Here is a 22,511-nt window from a genome sequence, read left to right as displayed (position 1 = left end):
GAGAGAGAGCGACGTGCACCTCAGTGTGTGACTGTGGAATGATGCCCCGCACCTCTGGCAGCTATCGTCCTTTCCCCCCCCCCCCACCTCCGACTCGCCGGATTGTGAATCTAGCTCTATAGCAATCAAGTACGCAATGCTCGCTCAGCCGAGTCAGCCCCATAGTGTCCTTTTTCGCTTGATCAGCACGGCCACCGGGAAAATACAAAAAATCAATAATCTGCCCCAACAATAACGCTGCCGACCCGACCGCGCGCGATTCGGCAGAGTTCAAGTTTTGCCGGTGTTTGTCTGGTGCTTGGGGTCTTGTTCATGTTGTGCTTGCGATGGAACGCGACTTGACAAAGAGGGAGGGAGGGAGAGAGAGGGAGACAAAGTACAGCACTTCGGGGAGCAACACGCCACTGCTGAAAGTCTTCGCGCTCGACACGCCACGCCGCTACTGATAACAATCGTTCCACACTGCAGTTGTTCGTGTTTCTTTAAAAAACTCAAATCATACGATTTTAACAAGCAAATTTGAGTGACAGCGAATATCGCTTTTTTCGATTTTCGATTTTCACGATGACCTCGAACATTATTCTTCCATTCCAAGTGCCACAGGTGACTACGATCAACACGAAACAACAAGGGGGGATTATCGACCTACCAATGCTTGTTGACTGTCATCTTAATCGTCAAAACAAAAAGCTGATCAGTCCAGAAAACAAAACGAAGCAGCGGTGGCGAAATGTCCAAGCGGACAGTGTTCCCCGCGCAAGGCAGCAGTGACGGTGCGACTGCGACCAGCGACAATCGGTCGCGCTCAGCCTCATCTCAGGTCTTCCGACTGATTGGCGAGCGGTCGCATTTCGAGACAACGGGCGGCAGTGGTGCTGTGGATGCGGTTGCAGAGCAACTCGACAACGCGCACATCGACCACCGACCGTCGCATCACTACCTTGACGCCATCCCTCCAAGCGTGTGGTTTTCAGACGCCGTAATCCAGTTCTACAACTGCCGTCTCGTGCGGTAAATCACGCAGTCGCCTTTGTCTGCGCACGCACACACACGCACAAAGTCTCAAATTTTGCTGCCACAATCTCACAACTCGCTTCGCTTCGACTTTTGCACTCGATCAATTGTTTTGGGACAGAGACCAAAAACTCGTCCATGAAGACATTTACGTCCAACACGGCAAGATTATTCTTCCGCAGGCGTGGTTCTTTGACGTCCGAAAGCCGAGCGACATTCGGATTGATTGCCATGGCATGATTCTGGCGCCTGGGTTTATTGACGTGCAAATCAACGGCGCGTATGGCGTGGATTTCTCGTCCTGCACTGCGCAAGAGATTGGGCCAGGTCTTGCCAAAGTCGCCAAAGGTCTGACGCGACACGGCGTGACGGCATTCTGCCCGACATTTATCACCTCCGAGCCGAAAACATACCATGAAGTGAGCAGCCCAAGGCCACAGGAGTGTCTTTTTGGAGTGTTCTAAGTGCTGTGTTTGTTGTGGCATGGTGCTGATATTTTCTTCTTCTCCCCCATGACTTGCAATCGCAGCTACTACCCTTGTGCACACGCCAGAAAGGAACGGCGACCACTGGCGCCGAAATCCTCGGGGCGCATGTCGAGGGTCCGTTTATTAGCCACCAAAAGTATGGAGCACACCCTCCCGAGTTTATTCGGTCGATCGGCGGGGGAATGGCCGATGTTCTCGAGACATACGGCTCGGCATCGATGGGTAACATTTCCATGGTCACGCTGGCACCAGAGCTCGACGGAGCCCTTGACGCCATCCCCGCGCTTGTTGAGCGAGGGATTATTGTATCTCTTGGTAAGTTCTTTGTGATTGCAAAAGCAGGGGCGGCGTTGGCTGTTGCGTGAAGCTGATGTTGATGGCATGGTGATTTTGAACATCAGGCCACTCTTCTGCGGATATCGCCAAGGGAGAAGCTGCTGTTGCAAAAGGCGCGTCCATGATTACCCACTTGTTCAATGCCATGGTTCCGGTACGTTCCTAGCAATGGTTGCCAATTTTGAAGTCGTTACAACTCACCTTTCGTCGCATTCCAGTTTCATCACCGCGACCCTGGACTGGTCGGGCTCCTGGCCACGCGCCAACGACAAGTGCACTATGGCTTGATTGTTGACGGAATGCACACCCACCCAGCCGCTGTTGCGATTGCCTACCGCACAAACCGACCCAGTAAGAGGATGTGTGCTTGCGGAAAATCCTCCGACCGAACGAGAGGAGGTTTGATGTACTTGTATTCTCTGTTTCCTTGCTCAAATGTGTGGTTTTACCTCTGGGAAATAGGTTGCGTGCTAGTGACTGATGCCATCGCAGCTATGGGGCTTCCTCCTGGCGAATACCACCTCGGTGCGATGCGAGTTCAGATTGCAAACAACAAGGCAACTGTGCATGGCACCGACACGCTCGCTGGAAGGTCAGTTCGACTCGGTTTTCCCAGCGCTTGGCTTGAGGTCTTCGTTTTGTTTGTTTTCGTTGCTCATCCGTTTTTGGTTTGCCATCTGTAGCATCGCCACCATGGATCAGTGTGTTAAACTGTTCAAGCAGTTTGCAGGTACTATTGATGTGCCCATTGTTTTGTGTTTTTGTTTTGGAGGAGGGCAGTGTTCAAGGACTAACCTGCTTCAACAGAATCCACCATTGTCGAGGCCATCGACGCCGCCACGTTGCATCCTGCGTTGATGCTTGGCATCCAAGACCGCAAAGGCGTTCTCAAGTCCCAGGCAGATGCTGATTTTGTGTTTCTCAACGACAATCTCGATGTCAAAGCAACGTACATTGCTGGTAGCTTGGCCTGGTCGTCGGCGTGGTAGTTTTGCTTGACTTGTTGCTGAGGCTTGATCTTTGTTATTGATGTTTGCTTGCTCGATGACAGAGTGAGCTGGACTGGTTCGTTTTGTGCCAAATACAGCCCAGTCATTCTCTAATTCGTTCTTTTTGTCAACACGCACTTTTCGCAAAATGGAGTGGAGCTCATCATCATCGCACGCCAACCCAAGCAATCATTATAATGCGAATCTCACCCATGAGCGCGATCAGAGCGTGTATGGCTCCATGGACGCGCGCGCCTCGTCGCTGCTAAACACGGACGACGCGGGCCTTGCGACGACACTGCTGACGGCGTCCATCACCGACGCGGCCGCAGGGATTTCATTCTCGCGCAACCAGTGGTCGTTGCAGATGCAGGAAGCGACGGAAGCTCTGGAAGCGCTTCAGGTGAGCGGGCGCTTGTTGTCGGTTTCGTTTATTTTTTGGCGGGAAACCAGATGAACGCCAATTTCCAACTCGTTCGCTTTTTTTGAATGCGCATCGCTTACTGAGCTCACTTGCCGTGATCATCTACTTGCGGAATACCACGCAGAATCAATCCAGGCACTGTACGAGTGTGATCCGCATGCCGAGATTCCTGCTGCTTCAGAATCTCTGAGGAGTTCCTCATCGCTCAACGATTCTGTCTTTTGCTCCTCCCCACAGATCGTCAACTGATCAGCAGCATGGACCTGAACCATCGCAAGCTGGACTTTCGTACAGCAGAGTTCCGCTACCACGCCAAGCTCTTTGAAGTTGAGGCGGACAAGCTTCGCAAAGGTGAGGAGGTTCAATGCTGGCTTGTGGTCGCTTCTGCTGATCGTTCAGAGCAAACTCACTTGGCTGGTTGAACAACCCGCAGAGCATGAACTCAACTCAGAGGAGACCATGCAAATCACCCTGCTCCTGGAGCGATGGAAGCGAGAGTTTGAAGTTGAACGTCGGTGAGTTAAACAAAAAACCCGTTTGTTGTCGAAGCGTTTCTCGTTATGAAAACAGACAGCTCACTTCCATGCCTGCGCGTCATGTGTGTTGTGGATTTTCCCCGACCAAGGCGCGCGAACAAGGCTGCCGGTGGCAAGTCTGGCGGGACACTTTGAGCGACGAAAAAACAAACGAAGCCGATTGTGTTGTTTGGCTTGTGGTGTTCATTCATCAACAAGCATATCCAACGAATAGACGCTCAACCTAGAGTGTACCCTTCAACACCCGTGCTGCTCATCCAATTAAGTCAATCGCTTGTCAGAATCCCAGCACATGAAAATCTTGAGCAATCCTGCTGTTTCCATTCTATCCATTCACTTTCCATTCTCCAGTATTCCGTTTTGTGATTTCACTTCTGCGTGTCTGATTTTTTTGCTTGTTCACTCTTTCTTTCTTTTCTTTCTTTTTTTATTCTTCTTTATCTTCTCCTTTCGCTGTTTTTTCATTGGCGTGTTTCGAAATCAGGCGTTTTGCTCCACTTTTTAAAACACGCGACCTTTACCTCGCTCGTCTTCTGTTGCTTTTGAATTTCGAACATCAAAACAAACACTCACAAAACTCAGACAAAACCGAAAACATGGCCAACGAAAGTCACAACAAGTCGTCGTCGTCGTCGTCGTCGTCGGGCCGCGGAGGCGCTCCGTCGGCACTCACCATGCTGCTGATCGAGTGGCGCTGGCTGTTTGTCGTCCCGATCGTCCTGCCGCTGTCGTTCCTGTACGACAAGCTCTGGCAAATCCGCCAGATCTTCTACGAGCTGTTCCAGGCGGCGCCCAAGCTGCACGACCGCCGCGTCAAGGCGATCCAGGACCAGGTTGTCAACTGGAACAAGGCGGGTCGCCCAGGCGGCCGTCTCGCCACCGCACGCAGCGAGTGGCTCTCCATCTCCATCCGCCCAGAGGACTACAAGACCAACTGCAACAAGATCAAGATCGATCTGTACGACGTGCTCGCCATCGACACCAAAAACCGCACCGTTCGCGTCGAGCCCGGCGTTTCGATGGGCCAGCTCACCAAGGCCCTCGCCAAGCACGGATGGACCATCCCCGTGGTGCCCGAGCTCGACGATCTGACTGTCGGCGGCCTCGTCAACGGATATGGCATTGAGGGCTCGTCCCACAAGTACGGCTTGTTCTGCGACACTTGCACCGCCTACGAGGTTGTTGTCGCCAGCGGCGAGCTCATCCGCGCCACCCCGACCAACGAGCACAAGGACCTCTTCCACGGCCTGCCGTGGTCGTACGGCGCGCTTGGCTTCCTTGTGGCTGTCGAGATTAACATCATTCCGATCCAGCACTGGGTCCACCTCGTCTACCGCCCCGTTTTCGGTCAGGGCGTCGACGGCGTCACCAAGGCGTTCGAGCAGGCCATGACTGGCGGTGCCGACGTGCCCGATGCGCGATCGCCGTCCTCCGTGCCCGAGTTTGTCGAGGGTCTCATGTACGACAAGGAGACTGCCGTGATTATGACTGGCAACTTTGTGGACGCTCCGCCCGGTCCCTTTGCCCGCGTCAACCGCATCGGCCTGTGGTACAAGCCGTGGTTTTACAAGCACGTCCAGACCATCCTCCACAAGGCCATCGCTGCCAAGCGCCGCGGCAACGCCGCCCCCAGCATGCTCGAGCGCGTCTGCAGCGTGTTCTGCAACACGAGCCAAATCGATGCGACCAGCGTGTACGACGAGTACATTCCGATTCGCGACTACTACCACCGTCACACACGCTCCATCTTCTGGCAGGGCGAGCTGATCGTGCCCATGGGCAACAACCCCATCTTCCGTGTGCTCTGCGGCTGGATGATGCCCCCCAAGATCTCCTTCCTCAAACTGACGCAGCCCAAGTCGATTCGCGAGTACCACGACGAAATGATGGTCGTCCAAGATCTGCTCGTCCCGGTCTCCGTGCTCGGCGACGCCCTGACCTACTTTGACAAGACCTTCCGCTGCTACCCCATCTGGCTCTGCGGCCATCGCACGTACAAGACCGAGCCGCAAGGCGCGCTCAAGCCTGCTGCCTCTCTTCCCAAGGGCCAGAACTATGAAATGTACGTCGATGTCGGCATGTACTTTATCCCCGGTGTCAAGAACTACGAGGCCGAAAAGTCCCTCCGCGAAATGGAGTCCTGGCTGATTGACAACCGCGGCTACCAGGCGCTCTACGCCCAGACGCACATGACTCGCGCCCAGTTCCGCCAAATGTTTGACTGCACCCTGTACGACAAGCTGCGCGCCAAGCACAACGCCGAAGGTGTCTTTATGGATGCCTACGACAAGGTTTGCTTGAAGAAGCACGCTTCGCCCAACTCACGATGAGCTGCGAGCGAGTTTGTGTGTGTGTGATGGTGTATTGTTGCGCGCGCTGCGGCAGTGCTGCTATCGGTGTCGAGTGTGTATGTTTGAATTTTGTTGTGACAATCGATTGGGAAACAAACCAAAAAAACAAAAGAAAAGATAAATGAATGGCTTTTGAGCCCTAATCTCATTGATTCTCGCGTTCATATTCCTTCTCGTCCACGGCACGTCGTGCTCGCTTGATTTCTTCGTGCATAACGAGCAGTTCCTGATGAGACAAGAAACCGCCCCACCCCCGAAAGTGAGAAATACGGCAATCCGCTGGCAGAAGACAAAAAGACATACCCTAACACGGCCGTATTTCTTCGGGTCTCGTCGAATAATATTAATAAAGTCTTCAGTTTGCAACTGGCCGCGGGAGGAGGCGAGAACACTGGCCTTTTTGCACTGATTCGAAAAAAACAAAAAAAAAAATGAAAATCATTGGTACCGACGACGAGAAAAGCAAGCGGTTCGGCCAATCACACATTCAAAAACCCTCAAACTCACCAGATCGCCAATATACTCGAGTACCACGTCTTCCAATAGATCGGCCGATTCCGGTTGCGGATCGACCGAGTCTCCAAATCCATACATCATGACGCGCACTGCAGGACAGGTTCAGCCACGCCAACAAAAACGACACCAGGTGAGACCAAAATCAAAAGACACAGACAAATCCTCGTCTGCGCAAACAAACAAACAAAAAAACAAACAAAAAAAAAACAAACAAACAACAACAACAAAAAAAAACAAAAAACGAAACTCACTTTCTTTCGAAAAAAGACGCTTGCGTTGAGCCTCGCGCTCCTTGCGGAAACTACGAGGGTTGAGACTGGGCCGCGTGACAGCAGCAGCCTCACCGTCAGCGGGCGAGTCAAACTGCATGGGTGTGGGGCCAGAGGAAGCGCTTCGGGGTGGCCTGCCCGGGCCTCGTGTTGAGTATGCGCCAGTGCCCGGCGTGGACGCGGCGTTAGAGCTACCACCTGTCGCTGGCATGGTGAATGGCGCGGGCGATGCACCGGCGGGAGAGTTTGCGCCCGGAGTTCGCTGCAGCAGGTTTTTCCATGGCGGACGACCGCGCTTTCGCCCAGAGCCCGCCTGCACACGCTGGCCAGCAGATCCTGGAGTGAGCGAGCCAGAGTCACCTCCGAAGGGCGATCCAGCCTCGCCACGACCTGCGGGAGGCCTGCCAGGCCGCCGTGCCAATTCAGAGTCGGATTCGTTGCGGCTTCGGTACTCGTCATCCGACTCGGATTCGTCGTCATCGCGATCATCGAGGAAATCGTCGTCTTCCTCGTCTGTTGGGATGTCTCGGATGCGCGAAGGGGCAGCTGCGCGTCTGCGCGACGGTACCTGCGGCTGCTGCAGCTCGCCACCGCTGCCGGGCGAGTCGACCATGACGATGGCGCTCGGAGCCGTCGGCCTGCTGGTCCTGACTGGCGTCGACGCATCAGCGTCCTCGGCGTCCGACCCATCGTCATTGACGGCAGGCTTGCGCGGTCGGCCCGGGCCGCGACGTGAGCTGGATGCTGGCTGCGCGCCTGCAGGCGTTGCTGGAGCCGATGGAGCGGCCGATCCCGCCGCCGACCCTGCGGCTGAGCTTGCAGCAGTCGAGCTCGCATTATTGGCGCCCGGTGTGCGCGGACCCCAGCGACCCCTGCCTCGTCCTCGTCCGCGAGCAGGAGTCGCAGGACTAGCGCTGCTTCCACGCCCAGCGCCTCGCCCGCGCCCGCCGCGCCCGCCTCGTCCTGCTGACGGCGTTGCTGCTGCTGTTGCTGCGCCAGAGCCACTGGAGGATGCAGCGCGGGCGGCTCGTCCCGGGCGCGATGGCGGGCGAACGGCGGCGCTAAAGTCGTCGTCCTCGTCCTCGTCCTCGTCGCCTTGACCGCCGCCACCGTCCTCGTCATCGTCGTCGTCGTCGTCAATGCGTGGTCGTTTGTGTCTGTGCCGTGCTTGTTGCTGCTGCTGCGGCTGCTGTTGTTGTTGTTGCTGTTGTTGCTCCTCGATCTCGTCTTCGTCCGCTTCACCGCCGTCGCCGTCCTCGTCCTCGTAGTCTTGTGCTAGCTCTTCATAGTCGTAGAGCTCTGCGTTCTCGTCGTCATCGAGGAAGGCAAGGTCGCTCATGTCAAAAGTTCACAAAAGCAACCAGCAAAGAAACAACGAGAACAAAGGGAAGAGTGAGCTTTGGCATTGGGATTTTGCATTGGGATTTTGCATTGGTTGACTGGAACCAGGGATCAAGGGATCACTCGACAGAAGGTCAAGCACGATCCTTTTGATCTTTGATTGTTCCAAAGCGGTCTTCTCCATCTCTCAATCATTCACTTTTGGACCGACTTGGAGCTGCTCCTCTGTTGCTTGCTTTCTCGATCCTTCCATCTCCTTCGAACTCAATCCTCCCATCTCTGTGCACATTTATCACTTCTCATCCGACTCATCGTAATTGCATTTCACATTGGGGTTTCATTCAGTTCTCTTCTTGTTGGGTTGGTAGTCAGTTTGGCTTTGGGCTTTTGTCGCCCGTTGCTCTGCCCCCCCTCTGCACCCTCTCCTCCTCCTCCTGTCTCCTCTTGTCTCCTTGTCTGTGTCTTTGACCCCCCAATCCGTCCCTTCGACTTCCCCCCCCCCCGCTCAACCCTCCTCTTCCACTGCTTGTTACAAATCATTGAGGAGTGCTTTTTTTTTTTTTTTCGAGTTCAATTCTGTTTGTTTGGGTTGTTCATTCCTTCTCTCTCCTCCCCGTTTCCAACGTTAGCAGTGTTGCTTGATGCTGCTTCTCATGTCTTGTCAGAGGGCAGTGGGGGTGGTGGTGATTGGATGGAAGGGCCCTCTGCTCTCTCTCTCCCGCTCTCTCGTCTCTGCCTTTATGTGTTTGTGGTTTGTGTGTGGATTCTTTTTTTTTTTTTTTTTTTTTCGGCCAATTCTCTGAGGTGCCATTGTTTTTTTTCCATCCCGCTTTCTTTCTGTTTTGCTTTGCTGTCGTGCTGCTTCGACGGGCGCTCCAAAGGCAAACTCGCTTTTTGGATTGCACTCACTGAGTCAACTTTGGGGGGGGGGAGAAGTGCTCCAGCCTCACTGTCGCAGAGACTTTCGGGCGACGTGAAAAATCGAGTCAGTCAGTTTCAGCTCTCTTCCCCGTCCTCCTCCCTCTGCGCTCGCTCCTTCCACTCTGCCGCTGTCGTCATAGATCTCTCATGCCATCCATCCATCATCGTATCGCTGCAGTGTCCCGATCGCGGCGCTTGAAAATCAGCTGCGATTTGCCGCCTCAAAGCTTACTTTTTGTTTGATTTTTTATTTTTTTTATTATTATTATTATTATTTTTCGGTTTGTTTGTCTTTTCCAGCGCTCGTCCCTCGTTCAAAAGCATTGTCCACCAACCAACCAAGCGAACAAGAGGCCCACCAAGAAAACAAAGACACTTCCGACGCAAGGTGTTGACGCCAACAACCGTGCATTCGTGTTCCTCGTGCCTGAGGGAAAAGCGAAAAAGCGAAACCGAAAACAAAAAAGCGAAACGAAACGAAACGAACAATCGCGAAGCGCTTCGGAACAAAGAAGGGCGACCTGAAGCTCGGAACACTCTCGCAAAGCTAAAACAGCGAAAGAAGACAAACAATGGCAGAGACGGAAGCACCGGGAACCGAGGTGCTGGCAAAGCGACTGGGTGACATGAAGTCCAAGAACGACTTGCTGCTTCAGCGACTGCAAGGGCTCAAGTCGCGCCTCACCATGGACGACATGAGCGTCGAGCCAGCCTCACCGACATCGTTGACGGCAGAAGCTGCTGCTGCTGATTCTGCTGATTCTGCTGATTCTGCTGATTCTGCTGATTCTGCTGCAGACATCGCACCACCACCAGAGCCAGTAGAAATTGCCTCAGAGCCAACACCAGTACCAGACCCGTCTGCCGCAGAGGTGCCAGAGCCATCACTAACGAGTGCGTCAAGCCAGAGCGGAGATGCCGCTTTGACATCCGACCCTCCAGCAGCACCACCAGCAGCAGCAAGCACGCAGACGCAAGAGACAACAAAGGTCGCGTCTGTTCGACGGTCATCCTCAACAAACGACTACCCAGAGCCAAACGTGGCCGATACTGCCGTTGCGTTTCCTCACGCCGCATCGGCCTCGGTTGTCCGTCGATCATCGTCAAGGCGGCGCGAGGCAAACACAGCATTTCGCCGCAACCAAAACCTCACGCGCACGACGTTCGACACCGACGTGACCAGCTTGCGGCGTGCCTCCGACACAGACCCTCCCGAGGAAGTCTCTTCCTCGAGCGATGCCGACACTCCCACAAAGCGACGCTCCATGGTGCGCACCTCCTCCACATCCGAGCTCGGCGTTCGGCGCTCGGTTGATCTCTCTGCCATCTCGCTTGACTTGAGCGTCGACCCGGATCCCGAAGCTGCTGCAGCGGCTGCGGCGGCACGTGCGGCCAAGCGCGAGGCACGCCGCGCCACTGCACGTCGCGCAGCAGAGCTCCTCGAGGGCGGCAAGGCCGACTCGGCCTATTCGGACTCCAAATCAGTGACTGCGGCCCAACACGATGCGGCTCGTGCAGAAACGTCTGCGCCTGTAGAAACTGCGCCTGTAGTGCCTGCAGAAGCCTCGTCCGAAAAAACAGCAGAGCCAGTCGTTGCATCTCAGCCGCCAGTCGCGGAAGAAGTCAAAGCCCCCGCCGCATCGGAACCAGCACCAACTGTCGTTACGGACGTTGTGGAAGTCCCCGCTGCGGAATCAGCACCGGCTGACGCTCCGGCGGCTCTGGACGTTGCAGCGACGGAAAAGGTGGAGCCTGCTGTCCCGGTTGCCGCGGAGCCTGAAGCTGTGAGTGCTGCTGCCGCAGACAGTAAATTGGATGATGCTGCCTCTCCAGCGGCTGCCATTGCTGAGCCAGTGTCAGAAACTGCCAATCTGCCAGCCGAGTTGGCTGCGCAACCGATCGCATCACCACCTGTCGAGTTGCCCGCTCAACCCTCTTCGGAACCGCCAGCCGGTGAAACGCCAGCCGTTGACGCAGCCCCAGCGACCGAAGCAGCGACCACAGAGGCGAAAGCGGAGGCTGGAGCAGCAGAGGACGACGATGGCGATTCCACGCCGCCTCCATCGCGCCGAAGCGTGACCATCAACTCCCATGTCGTGCACGACGACGTGAACGATGAGCTTTCGGCCTTCCGCTTGCGCACTAGCAGTTCATCTCGCCTCAAGAGCTTGAAAATGCGCTCGCGTTCCAACTCTGCAGCAACTCGCGAGTCTGGCAATGCTGCTGCTGCAGTTTCGAATGTCAGCAAGCAGCTCGCTCGTTCGTCAGCAACAGAAGCTGCTGCGTTGTCTTCGGCTCCTCAATCACCAGACGAGTCGAGCACTGACGATATCCCTGCTGCTACTTCCGCCGAGTCGATTCCATCCAGCACTGACGATATTCCAGCTGCTACTGCTGCTGCTACTTCTGCTGCTGCTGACATTACTGCTGCTGCTGCTGTCACCACCGCCGAGTCAACTCCCTCCGCGAAGGAAGAAGCTCATTCCGAGGCCAAGCCCATCGTCGCAGACAAGCACCATGCCGTCGAGCCAACCCCAGCACCCGCGTCACCACCTACAGAAGCTGGTGCGCCTGCGGAAGCTGCTGCGCCTGCGGAAGCTGCGGCACCCACCACAGCAACGGTGCCAGCAGACGATGCCCCGACACGCGAGCTTGAGCCCTCTCGCAATGTCGAAGATATCAAGAGGGAAATCCTCGAAGCCGTGGAGACCCCAATGGCCGCAAAGCCCGTGGAGCCTCGAATCGGGGGCCGTCCAAAGTCAACGCTTGAGCGTGTGCGCTCCATCTCATACGACCCACCGACCATCTCCGCGCCCCCGCCGCCTCCGCTGGCAGCGGGTGCCACCACTGCGCCCAGCAAGCGACACTCGACGAGAACCCTGTCGTGGAGTCTCGAGCAGGGCGAGAATGGCTCCAAGACGTCCAGCAAAACCAACTCGCGAAGCGAATCTCCCTCTGCTGAGCCTGCTGTGGCAGTGGTTGAACGCCCGACATCACCCAAGCACACTTCCATCAATGTGGAGGACTTGGCGCTCAATATGGACGACTTTTTACCAATTTCGTCTCGTCGTCCTTCTGTTCAAGTTGAACCGACGGCTCAGGCTCAAGCTCCCGTTGCCGCTCCCGCTGCTGCCGCTGCTGCCGCTGCTCCTACTCCTGCTCCTGCCTCGGCACCTGCCACAGACACTACTCCATCGTCATCGCCAATCGTTCCGCGCTCAATCACCATCGTGGCCCGCCGATCCTTCAACGCGGGCGCGGCCGCGCATCACGGTCGCACGATGGAGCAAGCCGTGCTTGTGGGCTCTGCTCCCGTTGCCACCGGCACCACAACATCCCCGTTGCTTTCGCGCGCTTCGCTGACTTCCCTCGTGCCATCGCCCGAGTCGGAGCGACGGGCTGCGAGCGGCTCGACCCTTTCCAGCACCCCTCCTGCCGTGCCAGAAGCCAGCACTACTGCGCCGTCTCCCGCCGACAAGCACACCTCTCCACCCACGACTCGCTCCTCGCGCCTTGGTTCGTTCATTCGCGGCGGCGGCAAAGACAAGGACGACAGCTTCGCCACCCCACGAAAGAATTCGACAGCCAGCTCCAGCTCGGTTGCCTCCGGCGCCAGTGACTCGAACGAGCCGATACCAGCACCTGCAGCATCGACAAGCGTCGTCACAGCTACCACTGCAGCTGCTGTTTCTGCGCCGATTCCAGTACCTGGCCGTCGCAGCTCCATCATTTCGCTCGGCGGCAGCAAGAAAACCGCCAATAAGGACGATGCCAAGCGTGTCAGCAAGGACGTCACGTCTGTTGCTCACGCCCTGGCGGCGCAAAATCAGCAGAGTCCTCCCGACGACGATTCCCAGCTCAGCACATCGCCCGGCAAGGCTGAGAAGGACAAGAAAAAGCGCCCCATTTCCTCGCTGTTCAAGTCCGGCTTGAATCTCTTCAGCGGCAACGAGGAGAAGAGCGCGAGTGCCACACCCAAGCTGTCAAAGTCGAGCTCCAAGCGATTGGGTGACGAGACCAGCACAACACAGCTTGCCAGCACACCGCTTTCAAGCTCGCCTGGTGCAGCGACGCCCGTTCTTCCAGAAGACGACATTGACGATGACGAAGCCACCAACACCCGTCGACCAGCGAAGGCCGTCGCGGCGCAGCCCGCCCAGCCACCGCAAACTCCATTGGGCAAAGGTCGCTCGAACTCTGTGATCAACCTGTTTGGCCTTGGCTCGTCGGGCGAGGATGCCGAGGCCGCGTCTGCCAAGAAGGACAGCAAGGCAGCCCGGGCTCGTGCTGCCGTCGAGGAGCAGAACTCATTGGCAGAAGAAGGCGGGGATGCCGACCCGTTCAAGACCCCGATTTTCAACCGCACCGCCTCGAGCTCTGCGGTCAAGCTCAATCGCTCAACCTCCACGCTACTGTCGCGCTTCAAGAATGCGGGCGCCTCGACTCAAAAGCGCAAGGCTGCCCGCGCCGAGTTTGGCAAGCAGGCCGTCAAGGATGTGCTGCGCGAAGGGTGGCTGCTCAAGCGTGGGCGTCTCGCCAAGAGCTGGAAGAAGAGCTACTTTGTGCTGACAGAGCACACGCTCTTCTACTACGATTCCATTGAGCAGTCCAAGTCTGGCGAATACCTGGGCCTCATTCCCACCTCTGAAATTTCGGGTGTGGAAGTGGTTCCCACGGAAATGTTCAAAAAGGATCTCGTCTTCAAAATCAACGTGGCATCCCGCCCGCTGTTTTGCCGCGGCGCTGCCATCCACGATGTCATGGATTGGATGACCGCGCTCTTGTCCAACAGCGACAACCCCATCCCAAAGACCCCGACAGTTTTGTCCATTCCCGCGACGCCCAGCCGCTCATCGATCGCTTCTGAGATGGTGCTTTCGCCGATTGCCACGCCTGGCGGCGTCAAGTCCCCCAAGATTTATGCCGACCGCTATCGAGCAGAGCGAAAGCTCGGCGAGGGTGGTTACTCGAAGGTGAAGCTTGCCGTTGACCTGAAAACGGACAAGCAAGTCGCGGTGAAGGTCATCTCTCGCGAGAAGATGGAGGAGATGAAGATGATGGAGCGTGTCCTCCGTGAGATTGAGCTCATGAAGACACTCGATCATCCACATGTCGTGCGGATGTACGACGTCCACCACTCCGACTCGACCATTTTGGTTGTGATGGAGTACATTCAAGGCATGACGCTGGATGACTATCTTGGCGAGCTGGTGCGGCTCGACGAAGGAGACGCCCGCCGCTACTTTAAGATGCTCATTTCGGCGGTGCACTACTGCCACGAGAATGGCATCATCCATCGTGACTTGAAGATGGAAAACATTCTTGTGACGGATACCAAGGAGCTGCGGCTGATTGACTTTGGCTTGGGCAACCGCTACGACTCGCAAAGCATGTTCAAGACGTTCTGTGGCACGGAGGAGTACGCTGCACCGGAGATGGTCACCAAGACCACGTACTCTGGCACGGGTTGCGATGTGTGGTCGCTGGGCGTGCTGCTCTTCCTGCTCCTCACGAATAGCTTCCCGTTCGAAGACGACAATGTTCCTCGACTTTATGCCAAGATCCAAGCTGGCCATGCGGCAGTGACCTTCCCCGACTACCTGTCTGCGTCTGCCATCGATCTCATTAGGTCAATGCTGACGCCGGATCCGAAGGCGCGCGCCACTGTTCAAGACGTTCTGGCGCATCCTTGGATGCACGAAGCGTCCACGTCCAACGCCGCGTCAAACGACGCCAGTCTCAACAGCAGCTCGAACCAGCTTCTCGCCGATGCCACTGGCTCAACCAACGCGCTCGATTCGGCCGGACGCGTCACCTTCGACGCGGAAGCATCCACGCCGTCGCCGCGCACCTACTCGCGAAGCCGCGGCCCGCGCCCAATGTCCATGCCGGCGGGCTTCAACATTACCGACGAAGACATCGAGGCGATTGGCGCGAATCTCTCGCCGGTGGGCGACATGCTCTCCCCCGAAACGCAGCAAAACCTCAAAGCAATGAAAGCGGTCAAATTGTCGCTGGATCCGACCTTCTTTGACGAAATGATGAAAAAGCACATGGACGGCAAGTGATGCTTCTGATTTCAGGTGCATTTGTCGTCTTGAGATGTTGTCTCCGCACCCCTTCTGTTCGTTCGTTTTATTTCTCTGTTTCTCGGTTGTTTTCTTTTCGGATGAACACTCGCGATTATTGTACTTGTAGCAACAACAACAACACACACAATGATTCCAACGTTGAACCCTCGCTTGGTCACAGTGAATGTAGTCACGCTCAGAAAAACAAAGCTCGCTGTATGCTCATGCATGGATTGACTTGTACGAGTTGGCCGCATCAGAGTATGCAACGAGCATCCAGAGGATGGAGACGCCTGCAAGATGAGTTTTTCCCCAAAAAACGACGACACGTTAGTTGAAATGTTTGTCCGTCTTCTTGGCACAACAATGCAAGATGCATGTCAGCACCATTACCTGAGACGACAAGCGGTGAGATGGTCTTGCCCGTAATCTTTGCCGTTCGGTACACCCAAATCTCAGACACGAAGTGAACGTTCGCGAGGACAAAGCTAATGATTGTCAGCACGTAGAGACTTGGAACAACAATTCAGCATTCACAAAACACGGTTGAAACAAAACAGTGAGAACACGTCTGCGATGGCTTCGAGGTTTTGCTGAAGAGGGCTTTGAGTGAATGAATGGCATTGAGTGAATGGCTTTGAGAGCGGTTTCAGTTCCGACCGACCCGCTCCTCGCTCCTGTTGGCAAGCAAATCAAAGGCCAACCAACCAAGCGAACTGAAGCAAAAATCAATCCTTACGTTGTGTCTGCAGTGTTGATTGCGCTGGCGACGCGGAGTGCACCCGCAAGCAGCGTCCACACGCCAAAGAGCCGGGAAGCGAGTGGCGTGACTGTATCAGAGCCAGAGCCAGAGCGAGATCATGGACATGAGCATGGCAAAGTCGGTTTCAATAGCAAGCGATCGCAACATGGATGTGAGTGAGCAGCAAAACAAATGGAAAGCCGATTGTCGAGGAAGAGCGGATCAGCACGACTATTGAAGGCTGAATAGGAGTGAGATTGAGATTTCACCTTGAGTGGGATTGGCAGTGTAGAGCATGCGAGAAGGATACGTCGCATCCACAAAGCAAGTCGCGCCATTCACAATGGCAATGGAGCCGACAAGGCCAAGCCATGCACGCAGCGCAGTCAGAAACATTGGGGAAACTTTTGTTGGGCGAAAAGAGTTTGGCTGGAGTGACTGAGCGTTTGGGGGAAAGCGAGAAGAATCAAAGTGACAACAAAGACGACTGAAGAGCCCGATTTGTGGAAAACTCAGACAAGAAAGAATTAGAAACAAAGGATGGAAGACATGCAAGAAAATCCAATAGATAACAATGAATAAATTAGAAACAACCACAGCACAGCCACAGAACAAAAAAAATCAAAGCGAAGACAAAAAGTCCAGCAGAGAGGCACCGCCAGAGTCGGAGGGCGGCTGGCCGCCGGCAGGGGCCTTGCTTTGCACGAGGAGCGCCTTGAGAGACTTGCTCTTGCCTGCAGCGGGCTTGGCCGGCGCTGGTTTGGCGGGGAGGGTGGATGGTGAGCCGGCGGGTTTGCCGAAAGCCGGGGATGGTGGGACGGAAGATGTTGGCGTTGCAAATGGCGAAGCTTGGCGGGAGGTGAGTGCGGATGCTGGAAGTGATTTGGCGTGCAAGGCGGAGGCGACGGCAGCAACAGCCGGCACGGCAGACGATGATGATGATGGTACGGGGGACATGGTCCCCCCTGGTGTCGGCTTTGGAGATGCTGCAGGAGATTGCACCGCGCTTGCAGGTGCACTCCGAGCGACTGTGAGGGGTACAGCCGCGGTCGCTCGCTGCGGTGGGGGAGTCGCGCCAGCAGCAACAACAGCGGCAGCAGCAGCAGCACTTTGAGCCCCCCTCCTAGTAGGTCCAAAGCCGCCTGGATGTATGTGCCTGGTGGAACATGCACCACAGGTGACATGCAGATGGTTTACAGGTACAGGCTGCGCGGTGGCAGCGCTGTTGATGCCAAACGGATCGGTCAAACTAAACTTGAAGGGAGCTGATGGGCCGGCATTGCCCTCGTTGGCATTCTCCCCGGGGTGCTTGACAATAATGTAATCGCGCTGTCGTCGCCGTGCCTTGGCAGGCCTTGCGTTCGTCGAGGGCGTCGACGTTGGTGGCTGTCGGTTGGGTTTTCCGGAGGCATTGGCTGGCGTCGCTTTCCCAGGCTCGGACCTGTCTGCAGCCATTCCGTGGTGCGATCGCATTGCTCTTCGTCTGAGCGTGCGTTTGGAAGCGGTCGCCGCGGCGGGTTTACCCAATCCAGCGGCTGCATTTGTCGTAGTGTCAGAATTGGTTGAGCCTGACGTTGTCCTACCATTGACACGACTCGATTCTGCTTGTTTGAGCTGTGCCATGCTCTTGCTCTTCTTGCTCTTCTTCTTGATGCTGGTTGCGACGAGTCGGACTTGGGTGCCTGCGAGCCCCGGGAGCAGCATGTTGCCGCAGCATGTGCACACGCGGCGCGTCACTGCACCGGGCAGGCGGACGGACGCCGCGCGAGCCAGCGCAAGGAACTCGTACATCATTGTGCGCGCAACCGCAGGCGACGTTGCGCAGACGCTGTGGGCGGCATTCCACAGGTGGTCGAGCCGCGCCATCACTGCTGCGGCGCTGAGCGGATCCGCCGCGACTGCTGCTCCAGCCACCGACGACCACGACGACGACGACGCCATCAACCAAGCCTCTAGGGATGGCCAGATTTTTCTCTTCCAAGCAAGTTAAACTGGGAGTAGTCGGAGTTGGTCGGATACCTGTCGTGATTCACAGAGCAGAGCAAATACAAGGACTGGGTCAAGACTAAGACTCCCTTTCCTTTGGAGCGTTTTTAGGGTTAGTGATGGAGTTCGATAGCGTAGTAAAAAGCTCAGGAGCACTGTCGACCATTTACAGTACGACGACCATCATCATGACTGCAGCTGTCAGCTTCTTGTTTGAGATTTCGGTCTATTCGGGGTTTCCCCCCCCCCTTTTCTCAGCCACATTGTTCTAGATATATTGTTGTCTCAGTCTCTTTTATTCATTCCATGCACGATGGTTCGCATCTGGAAGTCCGAGTCCAAGTTTGACGCGTCGTTTGACGAGACGACGACCGCGTTCTGGGTCAAGTACAGCACTGGTCACCCGCTCACCAAGCACGTCATGTGCTCGGACGTGGTCGACCGCCACATTGACCCAGACACGGGCGTCCTGCACACGACGCGGATACTCGTCAAGACAAACCCAAAGCCAAAGTGGGGTGAAATGGTAAGAGTATGAGTAAGAGCGAGGGTAAGGGTTAGAGGGGTTAAAAGTGGCTTGGCGCTTACTAAAAGTGCAGCATGAAGCAAGGAAATGGTACTTGGAGACTCGTTTTTTTTTTCTTCGTTGAGCTCCCCTTTCTTCGCTGTGGCTCTCCTCATACGTCCCAATCTCAATGAATTTGCAACAGTGTGACCCTCGGGTGAAGGGGGGCGCTTTGGGACACATGGCAAGATCGCGCCGTCCACTCTCTCTCTCTCCCGTCAGCCCCAGATTGTCCCCTCGGCGCTTTACACTCTGCATTGTACTATGAAGCTTGTCTGAAGCTTGTCTTTGCTTGCGACTTGGATTCGAAGCGGGCAGCAGGGGTGGAGCAGGAGAGGCAGCAGTGGTACCAAGACATTCTCTCTCTCTCCCACTCTCTCCCACTCACTCTCTCCCACTCATCGCACTTGGCTCGAACAGCTCATATGGGACGTGCGCCAGTACACGTTCAAAAGTTAGCGCTCGCAGTTGCATTGGCTGACTTAACTTTTGTTTGTTCTTTTGCAGATTTCCGCAGTCACAACCGCGTATATTGTCGAGCGGACAACCGTCGACCCAGTCACTCGCACAATGACGACATTCACACGCAACGTCAACCACAAGCGACTCATGACCATCGAGGAGCGCTGCGTCTACACTCAAGATCCATCCTGTCCAAACACGTACGTTTTGCTTTTGTCTTGGCGGAACTTCCGCGCCATCCTGCTCCTCACTCAGCGTTTGAAAACTCACTCTTTGTGGTTCTTATCATTTGCAGAACTCACTGCAAGACCGAAGCGACAGTCACATCGAACGTCTGGGGATGGGCCGGCACCCTCGAAAAGTTTGGCGTAGATCGATTCAAATCCAACGCCGTCAAGGCACAAAACGCGCTGTCAACAGTCATCCAAATCGTGCGCGACGAAAAGCAACTCTTCAAGCAAGCCGCCGCAGACAAGCGAGCTTCCTTTAAAGCCGCCGCTAGTGCATTATTCGAGTACCGACCTCAACCCAACAGCTCGTCCTGAGCAAAAAGTTGGTCTGCACATAGATCCGCTACGAATGTGGCGGGAGGGCCTTCGCGTCATGAATTTCTTTTTTCTCATCATTTTAAACGAAATAAAACCAAATACCAGTCACTGTACAGCACAGAACTTGTTTTATATTGATACGTCCAATTTTTTTTTTTTGGGTGCTCACACAACTGTGCGGGCCATTTGCTCAACAACGCTGCGGTTGACCAACACGTTGCCAGAAATGGCAGTGAACAGCTTGTCGAGCAACTCGGTGAATGCAGCCGCGGACGAGGTGGGCGAGGCAGTCACATACACAACATTGCCGAGCGGACGAGCGTAGACGCCGAGCTCGCGAAGGCTGGCAACGACGCGCGAGCTGACGGTGGTGGCATTGTAGCCAGCGTGGTCTCCCGAAGACGGCGCCGCCATCGTCACAGCGCACAGTGACCCGAAGGCGACCACGCTTTCGACTTGGGCAAGCTTTGAAATGGTGTCGAGGCGCGCCGGATCCCACTGCTGCTGGAGATGGTCCTGCATGCGGTTGTACGTCGGCAGCTCGCGGTAGATGCGAAGCGCCTCGACTGCGGCGCGACAGCCGACCGGGTGGGCCGTGTACGAGTGCCCGTGAAGCAGCGCATCCGTCTTGGCGTCGCCGCGGAAGGCGTTGAAGATGGCGTCGGTCGCAAGGGTCGCTGCGAGAGGAACAAGACCGCCTGTCAGCAGCTTGCCATAGCAAGCAATGTCGGGCGTGACCCCGAGCCAGCGGCTGGTCGTGGGCACACCGAGCCGGTAGCAGCCGACAAACACCTCGTCGAAAATGACCGGAATGCCACGGCTGCGCGCGGCGCGCACCAAAACGCGCTGGAACAGTGGATCAATCATAATCATGCCGCCAGCGCCTTGGAAGATGGGCTCGAGGACGAGCGCACCAAACGCAGCGGCAGACGCCGAGGTGGGGGGTCGCAAAGCCGTCACACCGGAAACTCCACCACCACCACCATCACCACCACCAGCGCTTCCATCAACATCCACAGGAGCAACCACAGTGTTGTTGAGAGCAGCGGGCGCCGTGTTGCAGGCTCCGTCGAGTGCAGCATTCACAAAGCTCGTGTACAACGCCGCCAACGAGCTCGCGTCGCGTTGCAAGTCAAACGCGGCCTCGGCGTTGAGTAGAGACAGCTCAGAGTCCGGCACTGTGCGAGTAGACTGGGCGACAGGCGACGAAGCAATGTGCTCGGGCAGGACAATTTGCCATTGGCCGCGATACAAGCGCATCGTCGGGGGTGCAAACCAAAGACCACGGCCACGATACCAGTTGTCCTTTGAGTTGAACACGGTGGGATTGGCAGCGTCCATGGTCCCAATCGTGTCTCCGTGGTAGGCGTTGGTAATGCCAATGACCTTGAGCTCAGTCTTGGCGATCTGCGACGCCAGCCCGAGATCGTTGGCGCGCTTGCGAAACGCCATCTTCAGGGCAATCTCCATCGCAGTGGAGCCATCGTCCGAGAAGAAGACGCGCGTAGCCCAAGGAGCGAGCTCGTTGTCTGCTACCACATTGGTGCCGCCGCTGCCGCTGCTGCCCTGGGCGTCGTTGGCGTTGGCGGGCGGAAGCGCGCGCCACCAGTTCGCCGACACTGGCCGATTGACCGCATCCAAAAGCATCTCGGCCAAATCGACGGCAGGCTCGTGCGCATTTTCCGGGAACAAAACGTGACCGTAACGGCCAGCCGCGTTGGCTGCGGCGAGCACGAGCCGAGGGTTGCCATGGCCCACGCCTTGTGTCCACCAACTTCCGCAGGCATCAAACGTTTCAACAATCGTGGGGTTTGCAATAAACCCGGGATCCGCGCCCGCAGGAGCGGTTGGGCCCCTACCAGACTTGCTGGCCAAACCAGACTCGCCATCACGAACCAGCGAAAAGTGGTCGCCATAGGCGCTGTCAATCACGTTGATGGACGACAGCGTCTTGTGCTGGGTGAAGGGCCACCAGATGGACGCAGACGCACGCATGCCAAGGAGGCTGAGACTCTTCCAGCGCAGGTAGTGCTGTTCGCTCAAAAACTGCAGAATCGCAAGCGCCGTTGGCTGGGCGTCCCGCATCCACTGGCGCAAGTTGCGCGTGTCAATTTCGGTCGGGTTGAGCGACGCGCTCGGATCGGTCGCGGCCGGTGTTGAAGAAGAGGCGCCTCGCGTCGGTGGTGGCGAGGCCAGCGTGATGGGCGCAGGACGCGGTGGGGGTGGTGGCAGAACCCAGACGGGCACCTTCATGTGACGGAGCTGCTTTTCAATGGTCTTGTCGTTTTCAAGCTCGCGGTCGTGGAACATGACGACACAAGGGACGTCGTAGCCGCGAAGGCTCAGCGACTCGAACGCAGACAACGTGGCCGAGATGCCGCCCAGCTTGGAGTCGCCAATCAAGATTGCGGGGAGCCGCATCGGACGGAACACGTCTGCCTGGGGCGTGCCGGACGTTGCAGGGGATAGCACGCCGCCTGCCGATTCGACGAGGCACCAGCGCAGCCCGTCTGCTTCGTCGCGCAGACTCTCGCGGAATTGCGTCATTGCCGATGACACCGCCTGGACCAATTGTGCGTCTGTCACGGGTTGCTGGGTATCCTCCTCCATGGCTGCGGCCAGGTGTGGCGAGACTGGGGCGGCGTACTTGAACAGCGTGCGGGCCTCGATCTGCGGCGCAAATCGCGTGACAAACTCCTCGTCCGAGTCCGTGTTGGAGCCCGTCTGGAGGGGCTTGAGATAGAGCACACGCGAACGCGGCTTTGTGGTGCTGGTTGATGTAGATGAAGTTGTGGTTGAAGTTGAAGCTGAAGTTGAAGTGGTGTCAGAGGTGGCTGCGTGGCACAGGGCGGCGGCAATCAGGGTCTTGCCGACGTTGGTGTTGGGTGAGAAGATCTGGTGAGCCATCAAGGCGCGCAGCGATTGCGAGAGTGGCTGCGTCATGGTTGAGAA

General features: G+C 56.3%; 8 protein-coding genes and 1 pseudogene across 9 annotated transcripts; 5 read left to right on the top strand and 4 right to left on the bottom strand.

Annotated features, from left to right (window-relative positions):
- Positions 1-705: 705 nt before the first annotated feature.
- Positions 706-2,935, top strand: CAOG_04189 (n-acetylglucosamine-6-phosphate deacetylase; annotated as a pseudogene). The gene is made up of 8 exons: positions 706-1,011; positions 1,136-1,433; positions 1,544-1,817; positions 1,904-1,992; positions 2,057-2,189; positions 2,301-2,430; positions 2,522-2,568; positions 2,646-2,935.
- A 40-nt stretch (positions 2,936-2,975) lies between these two features.
- On the top strand, positions 2,976-3,922 carry CAOG_04188 (hypothetical protein; the record flags this gene model as incomplete). Its single annotated transcript, XM_004347963.1, has 5 exons — positions 2,976-3,230; positions 3,376-3,391; positions 3,489-3,602; positions 3,685-3,766; positions 3,877-3,922. The coding sequence occupies 5 exons, from the start codon at positions 2,976-2,978 to the stop codon at positions 3,920-3,922; spliced, it is 513 nt and encodes a 170-aa protein (XP_004348013.1).
- Positions 3,923-4,229: 307 nt separating this feature from the next.
- CAOG_04187 (24-dehydrocholesterol reductase) lies at positions 4,230-6,268 on the top strand. The gene has a single exon (XM_004347962.2). The coding sequence runs from the start codon at positions 4,384-4,386 to the stop codon at positions 6,115-6,117; it is 1,734 nt and encodes a 577-aa protein (XP_004348012.1). The 5' UTR covers positions 4,230-4,383; the 3' UTR covers positions 6,118-6,268.
- Positions 6,187-8,305, bottom strand: CAOG_04186 (hypothetical protein). Its single transcript, XM_004347961.2, has 4 exons — positions 6,906-8,305; positions 6,646-6,743; positions 6,442-6,543; positions 6,187-6,364 (listed from the first exon to the last, which is right to left on the bottom strand). Exons 1-4 carry the CDS (start codon positions 8,260-8,262, stop codon positions 6,284-6,286), a joined length of 1,638 nt encoding a protein of 545 aa, XP_004348011.1. The 5' UTR covers positions 8,263-8,305; the 3' UTR covers positions 6,187-6,283.
- Positions 8,306-9,485: 1,180 nt separating this feature from the next.
- Positions 9,486-15,421, top strand: CAOG_04185 (hypothetical protein). Its single transcript, XM_004347960.2, has one exon. The coding sequence runs from the start codon at positions 9,758-9,760 to the stop codon at positions 15,251-15,253; it is 5,496 nt and encodes a 1,831-aa protein (XP_004348010.2). The 5' UTR covers positions 9,486-9,757; the 3' UTR covers positions 15,254-15,421.
- CAOG_04184 (hypothetical protein) lies at positions 15,307-16,475 on the bottom strand. Its single transcript, XM_004347959.2, has 4 exons — positions 16,268-16,475; positions 15,996-16,086; positions 15,650-15,768; positions 15,307-15,549 (listed from the first exon to the last, which is right to left on the bottom strand). Exons 1-4 carry the CDS (start codon positions 16,392-16,394, stop codon positions 15,479-15,481), a joined length of 408 nt encoding a protein of 135 aa, XP_004348009.1. The 5' UTR covers positions 16,395-16,475; the 3' UTR covers positions 15,307-15,478.
- Positions 16,476-16,572: 97 nt separating this feature from the next.
- CAOG_04183 (hypothetical protein) lies at positions 16,573-18,041 on the bottom strand. The gene has a single exon (XM_004347958.2). The coding sequence runs from the start codon at positions 17,937-17,939 to the stop codon at positions 16,620-16,622; it is 1,320 nt and encodes a 439-aa protein (XP_004348008.1). The 5' UTR covers positions 17,940-18,041; the 3' UTR covers positions 16,573-16,619.
- Positions 18,042-18,274: 233 nt separating this feature from the next.
- On the top strand, positions 18,275-19,679 carry CAOG_04182 (hypothetical protein). The gene is made up of 3 exons (XM_004347957.2): positions 18,275-18,510; positions 19,057-19,211; positions 19,307-19,679. Exons 1-3 carry the CDS (start codon positions 18,298-18,300, stop codon positions 19,554-19,556), a joined length of 618 nt encoding a protein of 205 aa, XP_004348007.1. The 5' UTR covers positions 18,275-18,297; the 3' UTR covers positions 19,557-19,679.
- A 45-nt stretch (positions 19,680-19,724) lies between these two features.
- On the bottom strand, positions 19,725-22,502 carry CAOG_04181 (hypothetical protein; the record flags this gene model as incomplete). Its single annotated transcript, XM_004347956.1, has 1 exon — positions 19,725-22,502. The coding sequence occupies one exon, from the start codon at positions 22,500-22,502 to the stop codon at positions 19,725-19,727; it is 2,778 nt and encodes a 925-aa protein (XP_004348006.1).
- Positions 22,503-22,511: the final 9 nt, after the last annotated feature.

The sequence above is a fragment of the Capsaspora owczarzaki genome (genome assembly GCF_000151315.2).
Source record: "Capsaspora owczarzaki ATCC 30864 unplaced genomic scaffold supercont2.6, whole genome shotgun sequence".
Taxonomy (NCBI): Eukaryota; class Filasterea; order Ministeriida; family Capsasporidae; genus Capsaspora; species Capsaspora owczarzaki.
The sequence above is the reverse complement of the archived record's forward strand: the minus strand, read 5'-3'. Positions and strand labels throughout refer to the sequence as shown.